Source organism: Bufo gargarizans, chromosome 10 (genome assembly GCF_014858855.1).
Source record: "Bufo gargarizans isolate SCDJY-AF-19 chromosome 10, ASM1485885v1, whole genome shotgun sequence".
Classification (NCBI taxonomy): domain Eukaryota; kingdom Metazoa; phylum Chordata; class Amphibia; order Anura; family Bufonidae; genus Bufo; species Bufo gargarizans.
In genome coordinates, this window is record NC_058089.1 from 7,815,371 (window position 1) to 7,832,496 (window position 17,126).

A 17,126-nucleotide genomic window follows, 5' to 3' on the forward strand; every position below is an offset into this window, starting at 1 on the left:
TGTTCGAAAACAGGGCTAGACGACATGTCGAGCCTAGTCAATCCAGACATGGGGGAAGGGACGAAAGCTGAAGGGGTTCGACACTGGTGCTACGAGGGCTATGACCGGGCCCCTCGGTGCTCCAGTTAGGTCATTTGCATATGAATACAAAAACTTTTTTTTTCTTCCCAGCAATGATGCAATGGGTAGTTATAATCGGTATCATCAGCATGATCAACCCTACCAGACCATATGCCTGGTTTATTAGGGTTGATCATGCCAACAGATGTTCTTTAAATCTACAGCATGTCAATTAATGCTGCTGAGTTCTAACTCCAAGTTCACATTTGCAATGCACAAATCTGCAGCAAAATCCATCAAAAATCCTTACGTTATCTCGCTCCCTGACTTCAGACGCTGCCCAGCGGATAGTCATACAGGTCCAGGAAATTTTTAGTAAAGGCTCAACACTAGATTGGGCCAAGGGTGAACAAACTAAACTGGGTGGTTGAAGGTAATCATTATATAATTGGGGTCATGTTTGTGGAGGTGTCACACAGGAGGTGCGACTTTTTTTTTTTGTGTATGGGGACCTCCCGTCTCTCCCCAACAGCAAATGTCAGGGGAGATCATGATTGGGCAGCTGGATTTCCATATGCCTGATCTCGGAAAGATAAGCTGCTGCCGGAGGTGTTTGTCAGCAGCTTACTCCTTAATCCCCATACAGAATGCATGCACAAGCCGAGCATGCAAGTGTGTGGAGGGGTCAGGAGAGGTGGCTGTCAGGCCGACACCCATCTAAAATGTATGACTCGTAGAAAAGATGCAGATGGCCTCCAAGTCCCCTCTGCATAGGGAATCCCTGTGATGTCACTAGTGACAACTGACAACCACTGACTATCCATTGCCAGACAACTTGCAAGTGGACCAGGTCATGTTTACTACAGCATCCCCCACCTTTGTAACGCCCTTCGCACGCAGCCGGAAAAAAAAACGGGATGGATCTTTGGCCGCACCACGGAAATGAGTAGAGGTGGTAGCAGACATTAAAGGTAGCAGACATTAAAGAACTTCAATCCTGAAGTTCTGTGCAGTTAAGAGATAATCCTATGTTTGTTTGTTTTTTAAATCATTCATAAAAAATAAAAATAAATAAAAAAATCAGGGCAACAGCCGCCCCTGCTCTCCCATAAGGCCCCTCTTCATTCAGAGAGAAGCAGGCAGAAGCATTGTGCGGCCCATTCATGCAGAAACGGGATCAGAGGCTCCGGGCCTTTCTTTATACGCTCGCTTCTTAAAGCGGCAGACACCAGGAGCACCTTCCTTCTGCAATAGGTCAAAGGCTCAAGATTTAAAACTCGCTCGAGCCCTTTCTCGTCTTACACCCGGCGGACTCTTATATTAACGTGTAACTACCGGTAACAGAACTTTGGGGATTAATATTTCTTTACAGCAGGACAATATACGCTCACCTAAAGAATTATTAGGAACACCACACTAATACGGTGTTGGACCCCCTTTTGCCTTAATTCTACGTGGCATTGATTCCACAAGGTGCTGATAGCATTCTTTAGAAATGTTGGCCCATATTGATAGGATAGCATCTTGCAGTTGATGGAGATTTGAGGGATGCACATCCAGGGCACGAAGCTTCCGTTCCACCACATCCCAAAGATGCTCTATTGGGTTGAGATCTGGTGACTGTGGGGCCATTTTAGTGCAGTGAACTCATTGTCATGTTCAAGAAACCAATTTGAAATGATTCGAGCTTTGTGACATGGTGCATTATCCTGCTGGAAGTAACCATCAGAGGATGGGTACATGGTGGTCATGAAGGGATGGACATGGTCAGAAACAATGCTCAGGTAGCCCGTGGCATTTAAACGATGGCCAATTGGCGCTAAGGGGCCTAAAGTGTGCCCAGAAAACATCCCCCACACCATTACACCGCCACCACCAGCCTGCACAGTGGTAACAAGGCATGATGGATACATGTTCTCATTCTGTTTACGCCAAATTCGGACTCTACCATTTGAATGTCAACAGAAATCGAGACTCATCAGACCAGGCAACATTTTTCCAGTCTTCAACAGTCCAATTTTGTTGAGCTCGTGCAAATTGTAGCCTCTTTTTCCTATTTGTAGTGGAGATGAGTGGTACCCGGTGGGGTCTTCTGCTGTTGTAGCCCACCTTTCTTTCCCATTCTGACATTCAGTTTGGAGTTCAGGAGATTGTCTTGACCAGGACCACAACCCTACATGCATTGAAGCAACTGCCATGTGATTGGTTGACTAGATAATCGCATTAATGTTCCTAATAATTCTTTAGGTGAGTGTATGCGTTTAAAATAAAATAAAAAATGTAACTTATTTTGTGTCTTTTTAAGTAAAATGTTATTTTAATCATTTTTATTTTTTAACTTTTTTTTTATTTCACATAATTTGTTCTCTTAATTACATTATCACAGCAGGATTCTGTCGGCCACTATCTTGTGCCTGTACATGGAAATATGAGGAAAAGCACTCGTATTCCCTACAAGAGACAGCCCAGGGGACCCTTATCTCGGTGGAGATCACTGCTAGAGGGGAGAACGAACCCCTGTCCTTTTTATAGTGCTGCGATCAGACACAGCACAGAGAGGGTTAAAGGGGTTATCCCATTAAGATACTATCTGGATAGGAGAAAAGTGTCTGATGGGCAGGGATCTGAATAGGGGTCTAGGCTCCCCCTTCCCCAATTAAATGGAGTGGTGGTCATGCGTGCGCAATGACGCTCTATTCAGCTCTATGGGGCAGCCGGCGAAGGCTGAGCGCTTGTACTCAGCTATCTCCGGCAGTCCCATGGAGTTGAATGGAGCAGCGGACATGCATGTGTGTCTGCTACTCCATTCAGACGGGGAGCACCGGCCTCCATTGTCTGGAGACACTTATTTCCTATCCTGTGGGTTATCTTAATGGGACGATCAGAGTTTTCTCCAATCCCTGCAGGTGCGGCAGGAGTGCCGCTGTGTATTTCAGCCGTTGACCTGCTGCTTATTATGTGGGCACAGTGGCAGTGCCCGCGTGATCAACTTCATGTCAAAGTATGTAGGCCGCCAATGTGCTATTACAGGCATGGCCAACCTGCGGCTCTCCAGCTGTTGCAAAACTACAACTCCCACCATGCCCTGCTGTAGGCTGATAGCTGTAGGCAGTCTAGGCATGCTGGGAGTTGTAGTTTTACAACAGCTGAAGAGTCTCAGGTTGGCCATCCCTGTGCTATTACATCACAGTGCAGGAAAGTGTTAAAGGGGGTTTCAATGTTTATATGCCATATATATCAGATTAGTGGGTGTCTGACTACAGAGACTTCCCCACACACCAGTCAGAAATATGTCTGCAGTAACATATCAGGAAATTCTATAAAACCGTAAGCAAAGAAGCTCCAAAAGAGGGGCCTACTTACGGGGCATTGATAAGCTAATTGCGCGCTGTCCCTTTAAGGTGTACAGGAGGATACGTGATCTACTCTTGTGATGACTCAGGACCAACCATAGGGAAGCATCTGGGATCCTGGAAGAGGCCGGCGGAGAAGATATCGGATGTTACCGGCTACGGCAGATTTGCTAAGCGAGCTCCAGGAAGAGCGTCCAGAAAACAGCCCTGGCACGGCTCATCCACCCACGGAATCAGAGGGGAAGAAGGCAGCAACGCGCGTCCTGCTGGGAGAGTCTCCTCTTCCTGTGGTCAATAACTTTCAGCTGACTTACAAAGTAATGGTCAGAGAAATGCAAAAAGTTATCCAGTAGAGGCGAAAACGAGGTATTATAATGTGAGCCCGAATTCACACCATGGGGTCTGAACGGCACACTGGGAAACTGTGCCAAGACAAATGCTTCCCCTATCCACAGGACAGTAATCTGATCGGGGGGCCCCCAACTGCTGGGGTCCCCATCTATCACGAGAACAGGGTCTTGTGCTCCCCATATGAATAGATGTGCAGGTCCCACGTCCGCTGCTGCTCCGTTCATTCTCTATGGGACTGAAGGAAATAGTTCAGTGCACCGCACTATCTCCCGCAGCTGATGCCAATCATTTCATACGGGGCATAAGGACCTCGGTTCTGGTGATGCCAGGGGCAGACCCCACCAATCACATACTACTACTCTTACCCTGGGTTCACACCTGAGCGTTTTACAGCGCGTTCAAACGCGCTGTAAAACGCTTAAGACATGAAAACCAATGCTTCCCTATGGGAAGGGTTCACACCTGGGCGTTTTACAGCGCGTACGAACGCGCTGTAAAACGCCCGACGCTCAAACAAGTACTTGAGCTTCTTTGGGGCTTTTTGACGCGCGTTTGTGGCCATAGGACACTGCAGTCAATGACACAAACGCGCGTCAAACGCGCGTTTACTATTACAAAAAACGCGCATAAAAACGCGCGACAAAAACGCGCGTTTGAGGAACGCTCAGGTGTGAACCCAGGGTTAACGTGCGGTCTAACAACGGCAGGATCTAATTGGCCGCCCGTCAGTGTAGTACTGACCGGTACAATACGCTGCAATACTGAAGTACTGCTGTGTATTAGTGAAGAGATCAAAAGGAACACAGGATAAAGTTCACAAATGAACTGACAACTATGTAAGTGTTCAGAATTATAAAAAAAAATTTTTTTTAAAATCCTAAGTAGAAAAAATAAATAAACTTTTCCCCCTCATACAAGATTTACCATTAAAAAAAAAAAATATTAAGATATAAATAGAATTGCCAAATCCGTAGTGACTAAAACATTATTCATCCTGCATGATAAATGCCAGGATAGCAGTCTGCTTTTTACTGCACCTTCCAAAAATGTTTTATAAAAGTAAAATCAAGTCTGGTGTATGTCAAAATAGTACCAAAAAACTAGAACTCAGCCCTGCAAAAACAAGCCCTCACACAGTTACTTCAATGGAAAAACATTACGACTGCTGAAACACAGGGATTCTGGTCCTTAAAGGGGCTGTCCAGCTTTGGGACTTTTTTTTTTTTTTATCTGTTGAAAAATAATAAAAAAAATAATAATCACTTTTCCCGCTGCTCCGTTCTTGTGGTCCCGGCCTATAAACTTCCAGACAGACCGGTTCACGTGCCGCTTGGGACATGTTACTGCCGAGTCCAATCATTAGCTGCAGCAGTGGCCGTCACCCTGTCCGCCCGGGAGCCAGAAAGATTGGACTGAGCGGCGGGGAGCAGACGAGTTCGATTTTTTTCCAACAGGTACAATATTCTGCTGGGGACTGTTAAAATATAATCCCAAAAGCTTAAAAATCCCTTTAAGGGTAAAATTAGTTATATCACTAAGGCCAAGTTCACACTTCAGTTATTTGGTCAGTTCTTGCAATCAGTTATTGTGAGCCAAAACCAGGGGCGGGTCAAAAACACAGAACAGGTGCAGATCTCTCCATTACGCCTCATCTCTGTGGAGGCATCACTGCTGGTTTTGGCTCACAATAACTGATGGAAATGACTGACAAAATAACTGAAGTGTGAACTCAGCCTAAGGCCTCTTTCACACGGGCGTGAGTTTTTTTGCCCGGATAAGAGCCGGGTGCGTTGCGGGAAAATGCGATTTTTTCTGCGCAAGTGCAAAACATTGTCATGCGTTGCACTCGCGTGAGAAAAATCGCGCATGTTTGGTACCCAAACCCGAACTTCTTCATAGAAGTTCGGGCTTGGGATTGATGTTCTGAAGATTGTATTATTTTCCCTTATAACATGGTTATAAGGGAAAATAATAGCATTCTGAATACAGAATGCATAGTAAACCAGCGCTAGAGGGGTTAAAAAATAAATAAAAATAAATTTAACTCACCTTAGTCCACTTGCTCGCGAAGCTGGCATCTCCTTGTGTCTCCGCTGCTGATGAACAGGACCTGGGGTGAGCTGCTCCATTAAATACAGGTTAAGGACCTTCGATGACGTCACTCCGGTCATCACATGGTACGTCACATGATCTTTTACCATGGTGATTCACCATGGTAAAAGACCATGTGATGACCGGAGTGACGTCATCGAAGGTCCTTAACCTGTATTTAATGGAGCAGCTCACCCCAGGTCCTGTTCATCAGCAGCGGAGACACAAGGAGATGCCAGCTTCGCGAGCAAGTGGACTAAGGTGAGTTAAATTTATTCTTATTTATTTTTTAACCCCTCTAGCGCTGGTTTACTATGCATTCTGTATTCAGAATGCTATTATTTTCCCTTATAACCATGTTATAAGGGAAAATAATAATGATCGGGTCTCCATCCCAATGGTCTCCTAGCAACCATGCGTGCAAATCGCACGGCATCCGTACTTGCTTGCGGATGCCATCCGATTTTCACACACCCCATTCACTTCTATGGGGCCTGCGTCACGTCAAAATCGGAAAATATAGAGCATGCTGCGATTTCAACTGAACGCACAAGTGATGCGTTAAAAACATCGCTCATGTGCACAGCCCCATAGAAATGAATGGGTCAGGATTTAGTGCGGGTGCCATACGTTCGCCGCACGGATCGCACCCGCACGGAAAACTCGCCCGTGTGAAAGGGGTTCAACAGATTTAATTGACCTGGCGGTTAAAAAATAAAAAATAAATCTTTTTTTTTTTTCTTTTTTGCGGCCACTGACTGGCTGAGCAGTCATTTCCTGTGAGTCTAAGGGTACATTCACACGACCGTATTTATGGGTCCGCATCCGTAACGGATGCGGGCCCATTCATTTCAACGGGACCGCAAAAGATGTGGACAGCACACCATGTACTGTCTTGCATCTGTACTTCAGTTCCACAGCCCCGCAAAAATGAGAGAGCATGTCCAATTCTTGTCCGCAATTGCTGAAAAGACTAGGCATTTCTATCAGAGGGCTGGCCGCTCCATTCCGCAAAATGCAGAACGTACGCGGACGGTAACAGTGTTTTGCAGATCCGCAATTTGGTCGTCTGAATGTACCCAAGGGACCAAGAAGTAGACACCAGCAAGGATCTGGGAAGCGTCGGAACAGGAGCAGCAGGGGATCAGAGAGGTGAATATCTTTTTTTTTTTTTTTTTTTTTTTTATGGTATTATGACATTTGTTTAAAGAGGACCCTTCATGGATTTTTTTTTTAGTTTCGATAAATACCTTTCCTTGCGGGGTACCCCCAAATAGCGCTCCTACGCCCCGCTGTGCCCCCCTGCACTTTTCCCGCTCAGTATGTTAATACTGAGCATTGGTACAGGGAGGAGACGACGCCAGGGAAGGCGAGCTGTTTTTTCTCCCTGGCTGTGACGCTCTCCGCTGTGATTGGATCGCGGCACAGCCAGGGAGAAGGAGATGCTCATTGAGAAACCCATACAGACAACCCCTTTAAAAATGTTTACTAAGAGCCCTTAAACCTATTTGTAGTGTGACATAAATCCATAGGTCACATCATAGGAAAGGACCCCGGGCTTATCTACGGGCTATGTAAGCTCAGCGAGCCTTGGGTGCAGCATCCGTAGAGCTCAATATGGCGGTGGTTCTCAGCTGTCCCTGGATTCTCGTCTGCGAAGGCGCTGAATGGTAAATGAACACTTTTAGAGCCTGTGCAAGATGACCCCATCTAGGGACAGTCAAGAAAGCGGTTATGTAGATGTATCACATGACCGCAGCCATCTTGCGCCCTATGGATGCTGTAACTAAGGCTTGATGTATTTACATAGCTCACAGATGGGGCCAGGAGGCCTTCTTTAACCACTTCAGCCCCGCTAGGTGAAACCCCCTTCATGACCAGAGCACTTTTTACACTTCGGCACTACACTACTTTCACCGTTTATCGCTCGGTCATGCAACTTACCACCCAAATGAATTTTACCTCCTTTTCTTCTCACTAATAGAGCTTTCATTTGGTGGTATTTTATTGCTGCTGACATTTTTACTTTTTTTGTTATTAATCGAAATGTAACGATTTTTTTGCAAAAAAAATGAAATTTTTCACTTTCAGCTGTAAAATTTTGCAAAAAAAACGACATCCATATATAAATTTTTCGCTAAATTTATAGTTCTACATGTCTTTGATAAAAAAAAAAATATGCTTGGGCAAAAAAAAAACGGTTTGGGTAAAAGTTATAGCGTTTACAAACTATGGTACAAAAATGTGAATTTCCGCTTTTTGAAACAGCTCTGACTTTCTGAGCACCTGTCATGTTTCCTGAGGTTCTACAATGCCCAAACAGTAGAAAAACCCCACAAATGACGCCATTTCGGAAAGTAGACACCCTAAGGTATTCGCTGATGGGCATAGTGAGTTCATAGAACTTTTTATTTTTTGTCACAAGTTAGCGGAAAATGATGATGATTTTTTATTTTTATTTTTTTCTTACAAAGTCTCATATTCCACTAACTTGCGACAAAAAAATAAAAATTCTAGGAACTCGCCATGCCCCTCACGGAATACCTTGGGGTGTCTTCTTTCCGAAATGGGGTCACTTGTGGGGTAGTTATACTGCCCTGGCAATTTAGGGGCCCAAATGTGTGAGAAGAACTTTGCAATCGAAATGTGTAAAAAATGACCGGTGAAATCCGAAAGGTGCTCTTTGGAATGTGTGCCCCTTTGCCCACCTTGGCTGCAATAAAGTGTCACACTTCTGGTATCGCCGTACTCAGGAGAAGTTGGGGAATGTGTTTTGGGGGGTCATTTTACATATACCCATGCTGGGTGAGAGAAATATCTTGGCAAAAGACAACTTTTCCCATTTTTTTATACAAAGTTGGCATTTGACCAAGATATTTCTCTCATCCAGCATGGGTATATGTAAAATGACACCCCAAAACACATTCCCCAACTTCTCCTGAGTACGGCGATACCAGATGTGTCACACTTTTTTGCAGCCTAGATGCGCAAAGGTGCCCAAATTCCTTTTAGGAGGGCATTTTTAGACATTTGGATCCCAGACTTCTTCTCACACTTTCGGGCCCCTAAAAAGCCAGGGCAGTATAAATACCCCACATGTGACCCCACTTTGGAAAGAAGACACCCCGAGGTATCCAATGAGGGGCCTGGCAAGTTCATAGAATTTTTTTTTTTTTGCATAAGTTAGCGGATATTGATTTTTTTTGTTTTTTTCTCACAAAGTCTCACTTTCCGCTAACTTAGGACAAAAATTTCAATCTTTCATGGACTCAATATGCCCCTCACGGAATACCTTGGGGTGTCTTCTTTCCGAAATGGGGTCACATGTGGGGTACTTATACTGCCCTGGCTTTTTAGGGGCCCTAAAGCGTGAGAAGAAGTCTGGAATATAAATGTCTAAAAATGTTTACGCATTTGGATTCCGTGAGGGGTATGGTGAGTTCATGGGAGATTTTATTTTTTGACACAAGTTAGTGGAATATGAGACTTTGTAAGAAAAAACAAAAACAAACAAAAAATTTCCGCTAACTTGGGCCCAAAAAAATTCTGAATGGAGCCTTACAGGGGGGGTGATCAATGACAGGGGCTTGATCAATGACAGGGGGGTGATCACCCATATAGACTCCCTGATCACCCCCCTGTCATTGATCACCCCCCTGGTAAGGCTCCATTCAGACGTCCGTATGATTTTTACGGATCCATAAAACACATGCGGACGTCTGAATGGAGCCTTACAGGGGGGTGATCAATGACAGGGGGGTGATCAATGACAGGGGGGTGATCACCCATATAGACTCCCTGATCACCCCCCTGTCATTGATCACCCCCCTGTAAGGCTCCATTCAGACGTCCGTATGATTTTTACGGATCCATGGATCGGATCCGCAAAACGCATGCGGACGTCTGAATGGAGCCTTACAGGGGGGTTATCAATGACAGGGGGTGATCAGGGTGATCACCCCCCTGTCACTGATCACCCCCCCTGTAAGGCTCCATTCAGACGTCCGCATGTGTTTTGCGGATCCGATCCATGTATCCATGGATCCGTAAAAATCATGCGGACGTCTGAATGGAGCCTTACAGGGGGGTGATCAATGACAGGGGGGTGATCAGGGAGTGTATATGGGTGATCACCCGCCTGTCATTGATCACCCCCCCTGTAAGGCTCCATTCAGACGTCCGCATGTGTTTTGCGGATCCGATCCATGTATCCGTGGATCCGTAAAAATCATACGGACGTCTGAACGGAGCCTGACAGGGGGGTGATCAATGACAGGGGGGTGATCAGGGAGTTTATATGGGGTGATCATGGGTGATCAGGGGTTAATAAGTGACGGGGGGGGGGGTGTAGTGTAGTGTAGTGTTTGGTGCGACTGTACTGACCTACCTGAGTCCTCTGGTGGTCGATCCTAACAAAAGGGACACCAGAGGACCAGGTAGCAGGTATATTAGACGCTGTTATCAAAACAGCGTCTAATATACCTGTTAGGGGTTAAAAAATTCGGATCTCCAGCCTGCCAGCGAGCGATCGCCGCTGGCAGGCTGGAGATCCACTCGCTTACCTTCCGTTCCTGTGAGCGCGCGCGCCTGTGTGCGCGCGTTCACAGGAAATCCCGGCCCTCGCGAGATGACGCGTATATGCGTCGTTGAGCGCAGGGCTGCCGCCTCCGGACCGCACATCTGCGTTAGGCGGTCCGGAGGCGGTTAAAGCACTTGAGTTGAAAATCTACAAAAAATAAATGAATTAATTAATTTATTTATTAATTAATAAAAAAAACATTTTCAGGGGGACTTTCCCTAATTTAATAGGACTGTTAAGGGGTTAAGTTCAGCCAACTACAACACAGATCATGAACATATAGCATCCCGGCAATATATCAAGAGGGGAGGTGACATCTAAAACCGGGTCCTTTGGCACTTAAAAGCCTCATGCAGACGTCAGTGTTTCACGGACGCGTGCTGTACGTGTTCTCCGCGCAACCACAGCTGCAACACGGATGCCATCCGTATTTCACAGATCATTAAGAAGAGATGCTTTGAAAATTATTTTTCAGCTGTTCAGTGTCAGTAAAAAACTGCTGCAACACGGACAGCAAAAACGGACACACGGACCCAACACGGACAGCTTCACTGACCACCTGGTCACGGATTTGAGCACAGACACGGATGTGTGAATGAGGCTAAAGGGACACTGTCATCGGGATTTCACTTACTGAGCTATTAACATCACCACATCAGTCTCCACGATTTACATTAAAATATACTAGTATTACTGCCCTGTGTCTTGTAATTTCTCCATGGTTACAGACTACAAAACTGTAGTCTGGTCTTGATGGACAGTAGCAGAGGAGGCAGTATCCCCCATGCTGTGCTTAGGAGACTCACGTATAGACTTGGAGACATCATCCAACTTCTCCTGGCTCCTGCTGATCAGGACGATGGACATTCCACGTTTGGCCAACTGTAAGAAAAGCAGATATTACCCTTCAGCTTTAATTATCCTGAATTCATTTTTTTTTATGGAGTTCATTTTTTTGGGACCTCCTGGCTGATAACAGGGAGCAACAGAGTAGTCACAGCAAATGGACAGATTTATATTATTACACTGCCTTAAAGGGTTTCTGTCACCAGGATTAACCCTATTAAACTGGCTGCCATTGGCGATGTGCTAATGTCAGCAGACCCTAACTACCGTAGCCTATTCTTATGCTTATGGATGCGCCCCTTACTTCAAAATGTTAACTTTATTATATGCTAATTAGCCTCCTGGAGCGGGGGGGGGGCATTGCACCTGCTCCTAGAGGCTCTGTTCGCCCACCTCTTTCATTGCCCTTATTCACTTGATTGACCAGGCCAGCGTTGGTCTCCTCCTGCCGGCGAAATCTCACGCCTGCGCTGTCCCGTTCAGTATTCTGCGCAGCGAGTGAAGGACGCTCGCCGGCCTCTGGCTTCCTCACTTTGCCTGGGCTGAATACAGCCGGCATCGCAGAGAAGAGGGAGGAGAAAGCTGTGACGTCGCTGGATCCTCCTGTGTGGTATTTATTGGCCAGCGCTTTATTCCCACTGATCCCACCAATGATCAAGGGGGCATTAGAAGAATAAATATTATATACAAAAAACGTTCTACCAATAATAATTATATTTATGACCACTATATCACCAACAAATCAATTATTGCTCCCTCTCCATTTTGTTTGACAGGACCAGGCAGTGAAAACATTATCACACCTGGCCCTGCCAACCATGTAGGAGTGAGTGATGTTATTTACATAGGACTGTATGTCAGAGGGGGCTGGGGGAGGCAGTGATTTATTTACCTGGGACTGTATAATGATGGCGGCTGTAGGAGTGATGTTATTAACATGGAACTGAATGTTACAGGGGTCTGAGGGTGGGAGTGATGTTATTTACATGGGACTGAATGTTCAGGGGGTGATGTTTACATGGGAATGCATGTTGGAGGCGTCTGGGGAGGGGGTGGTAATATTTACTTGGGACTGTATGTTGAAGGCGGCTGAGGAGGAGGTGATGTTATTTACATGGGACTGTATTTTGGAGGGGGCCGTAGATAGAGAAGGATGTTATTTACATTGGACTGTATGGTGGAGGCGGGAATATAACAGGAGGTACTGCAAATCCAGGGGACATTATGGCCTCATGCACACGACAGTATTTTTTCACGGTCCGCAAAAACGGGGTCCGTAGGTCCGTGATCCGTGACCGTTTTTTCGTCCGTGGGTCTTCCTTGATTTTTGGAGGATCCACGGACATGAAAAAAAAAGTCGTTTTGGTGTCCGCCTGGCCGTGCGGAGCCAAACGGATCCGTCCTGAATTACAATGCAAGTCAATGGGGACGGATCCGTTTGATGTTGACACAATATGGTGCCATTTCAAACGGATCCGTCCCCATTGACTTTCAGTGTAAAGCCTGGAGTCCTTTTTATACCATCGGATCGGAGTTTTCTCCAATCCGATGGTATATTTTAACTTAAAGCGTCCCCATCACCATGGGAACGCCTCTATGTTAGAATATACTGTCGGATATGAGTTACATAGTAACATAGTACATAAGGCCGAAAAAAGACATTTGTCCATCCAGTTGCCTGGCAGCCCCCTGTAAGAGATCGGGTGCTGCCAGGCAGCAGGGGGCAGTCTTGTACACAGTTTGTAGTGTATTCTAACTCAAAGCGTCCCCATCACCATGGGAACGCCTCTGTGTTAGAATATACTGTCTGATATGAGTTTTCACGAAGTGAAAACTTAGATCTGAAAAAGCTTTTATGCAGACGGATCTTCGGATCCGTCTGTATGAAAGTAACCTACGGATCACGGACACGGATGCCAATCTTGTGTGCCTCCGTGTTCTTTCACGGACCCATTGACTTGAATGGGTCCGTGAACCGTTGTCCGTCAAAAAAAATAGGACAGGTCATATTTTTTTGACGGACAGGATACACGGATCACGGCCTCGGCTGCAAAACGGTGCATTTTCCGATTTTTCCACGGACCCATTGAAAGTCAATGGGTCCGCGAAAAAAACGGAAAACGGCCACGGATGCACACAACGGTCGTGTGCATGAGGCCTATAGGTGTTATTACTACTGGGGGCTCTATAGGAGGGACTTATAGATCCGCCTTATTTCTACTAAGAGCACTATGGGGGCCTTATTACTACTGAGGGGTCTGTAGGGAACTTTATTACCACTGGGGGAACAATAGGGGGCCTTATTGGTACTGGGGGCTCTGTGAGGGTATTATTAATACCAGAGGGCTCTTCTACTAATGGAGGCACTCATTTTTCTTCAGGATAGTATCTCTGGGTATTGGGGGCACAGCGAGCAGCAGGATAACACTATTGGGACTCTTGTTTGGGGGATAATGATAATAATGTGTAGAGACGAGGTGGCTGAGAGAAGTGTCTGGACCGAATGGAGATGAGGACAGAGAAGATCTACCTGAGGAGACGTCACCTTGAGGCCCTGGATGTGACAGATATGTGCTGCTGTATAGAAAGTACAGCAAAATGCGGTGTGTGGGGGGATTGGGGATGACAGAACTGGGCCATATTCATTGGGGCTTGGGCCCCGGATCTTTTGAGACCCTAGCAACGCCCCTGCTGTGAGGAAGGAGTCCTCGTATTCAGGAGCTGCCAGGCTAGCCCTGCCGACCAGCAGTTGATAGCTTTCTCCCTCTGCACAGTAATAGGGAGAAAGCTGTTAATCAGCTCCTGAATAATGAGGACTCCTTCCCAGCATAAGGCCCCTTTCACATGAGCGTGACGGATTAGCTCCGGATGCGTTCAGCGAAACTCGCACTATTTTGCAAGCAAGTTCAGTCAGTTTTGTCTGCGGTTGCGTTTAGTTGTTCAGTTTTTTCCGCGCGGGTGCAATGCATTTTGATGCGTTTTTCGCACGCGTGATAAAAAAACTGAAGGTTTACAAACAACATCTCTTAGCAACCATCAGTGAAAAACGCACCGCACCCGCACTTACTTGCGGATACAATGCGTTTTTCACTTCTATGGGGCCAGGGCTGCGTGAAAAACGCTGAATATAGAACATGCTGCGATTTTCACGCAATGCAGAACTGATGCGTGAAAAACAACGCTCATGTACACAGACACATTGAAATTAATGGGTCAGGATTCAGTGCGGGTGCTATGTGTTCACATCACGCATTGCACCCGCGCGGAAAACTCGCTCGTGTGAAAGGGGCCTAATGCTGGTACTGCAACTAAGGCTACTTTCACACCTGCGTTTAGGTGCGGATCCGTCTGGTATCTGCACAGACGGATCCGCACCTATAATGCAAACGCTGGTATCCGTTCAGAACAGATCCATCTGCATTACTCTAGGTCTAGGTCTAAGTGTAAGTCAGTCAAACGGATCCGTCCTGACTTGCATTGAAATTCAATGGCGGACGGATCAGTTTACAATTGCACCATACTGTGTCAATGTAAACGGATCCGTCCCTATTGACTTACATTGTAAGTCAGGACGGATCCGTTTGGCTCTGCATCGCCAGGTGGACACCAAAACGCTGCAAGCAGCGCTTTGGTGTCCGCATCCAGAGCGGAATGGAGGCTGAACGGAGCCAAACTGATGCATTCTGAACGGATCCTTATCCATTCAGAATGCATTGGGGCTAAACTGATCCGTTTTGGACCGCTTGTGAGAGCCTTAAAAACGGATCTCACAGGCGGACCCAGAAACGGCAGTGTGAAAGTAGCCTAACACACAAGTGTAAGTTCACAGAAAGTACCTTATAGACACACTACCGGATGAAAGGCATTTTCAGAGCGTTCAACGTGTGATCCTTTAGGTGCAATTTTTCAGAAAGTAAACTCTCGTGAATGTTTTTAAGTATGAGAAACAACAGGAACGTTCCTAGGTGTTAGCCCCATTGCAATGAATGCGTACAGCAGGCAGTGCTTACCTCTTCTGCATATGCTTTTCCAATCCCATCGGTGGCTCCGGTGACAACTACAGCGAAAATAAAATAAAAAAAACAACAAAGGATGAGTTGCGGTTCTCCAACAGGATTATAATGCAGCGAGATAGTTATCAACATGAATTATTCACACATCAGACCTCAATGCCCCAGAAATGTCTACAACAGGTGACAGTAATAACATCCCGAGGAGACTATTGACCTTAGAAGAGAAAAGATCTGGACTTGTGCTGCACTGGTCGCCTTAAAGGGGCTGTCCACTTTTTACTATTATCAACAAAAGTTTTAATCACTGGGGCTATTCTGCAATTCAGTGTAATAACAAGTTATGGCGTCCCCATTCACTTCTATGGACGGCTCTGTCTGATGGATGCTTGACAAAGACTACTGCGCAGTCGAAACGTTGCTTTTTATTGGCCTTTTTGTACATTGTTCATGGAGTAACGACTAATGAAGGACATTTGGATAAATATGCTGTCGTCAACTTCTAATTGAATACTATCCTGAGGATAGGTCATCAATAATAAGAAATGGATAACCCCTTTAATGTGACCACCTTTGACTGACAGTGGTCTGAAGTCAGTTTTTCACAGCTCCAAACCTCCTGCATGGCCAAAGCTCAATGACCAAATTTTTGCTTCCTGTAGCTGCCACTAGAGGGAGCTCAGGAGCTTACTGTCTTCTTATTGAGTTCAGTGTATTAACAGTAAGCTGCCTCTAGTGCTGGCTCCAGGGATATACCAAATGGATACTAAACTCAAGGACCCCAGAGCTGTGCGCTCTTCATCGTTTTCCCTGCACAACAGTGCTCCTGGCCACCCAGCTGTGCAACTAACTGCAGCCGGCCCTATTCACTTTCATGGAGGCGGCTGCAGGGGACACAATGGGGAGGTTAATTACTGGTGCACCTTCTGAGGGGTACTCCAGTCTCTCCCCGTCACTGAGTAAAGTGCCAGGGCTTAAGCAATGATGGGTCAGACCTGGCATAAAAGCTTGATAAATGAGCTATACATCAGCCATGCAGGGGCCCCCTAAATACACCATATTTTTCCATACGTTTATTCCAAGTGCCCGAGCATCTTCCTGCTAGTAGTAGAACTGCACGAGTTTGCATGTTTAGTGGGAAATTCCAATAATTTGGACCCCACGCGCCTAGGGATGCCAGATTGATGCAATTGTACAGTGGGCACTGTCAAGTAGTCGAGCATTTCCAATAGAAAAAAAAAAACATGGCGGATGCGGCATAACACACTTTTTTTGCAACAATAGTACTGTTGAAGATAGCAAGATGCCTGCTCTACCAGAAAAAATAAATTAAAGACTTGGATAATATTCTCATTTCTAAACTATGGTGTAATTCTCACTACAAAGCCCAGGAAAAAAAAGTCCAAATCTCCTCCATAGACCTAAGCTGAAATGATCTGGCTGCCATCATCCACCACCAGGGGGTGCTCACTGCATACTGTGTCACTGTTCAGTTCAATGCATAAAACGCATGCAAATTGCTCCCTCTAGTGGTGGCTGTGGACAGCCAGAACTGTATTCTCCTCTTGCACTGCTAACAACAATATCCAGCAGCCCAGAAAAAGCAGTACGGCGCCCTCCTAGTGGGGGGAGTCACAGCAATCAAACCTAGACCGATCCGACCTCTTAGCACCCACCTCCACCCTGGCGCAATCTCATAAAATAAATCAGTGGCGCGTGTTATTGGGAGTGGTTGAAGACGGACTCCTAGAGGACGCCGGGACTTGCAGTACTGCAAGAAGCTTTGGTCTGCTGGAGTATACTGCGCCTTCCTATGGGCGCTAGACTTCCATTGTC

General features: G+C 46.1%; 1 protein-coding gene across 1 annotated transcript in view; it reads right to left on the bottom strand.

Annotated features, from left to right (window-relative positions):
• HSD17B12 (hydroxysteroid 17-beta dehydrogenase 12) overlaps nucleotides 1-17,126 on the bottom strand; it is a 51,975-nt gene that overhangs the window by 20,064 nt on the left and 14,785 nt on the right. The window contains exons 2-3 of the mRNA XM_044269347.1: nucleotides 15,291-15,337; nucleotides 11,241-11,316 (exon numbers count right to left, since the gene is read on the bottom strand). Coding sequence (XP_044125282.1) covers nucleotides 11,241-11,316; nucleotides 15,291-15,337 — 123 coding nt within the window. The remainder of the gene's footprint in view (nucleotides 1-11,240; nucleotides 11,317-15,290; nucleotides 15,338-17,126) is intronic.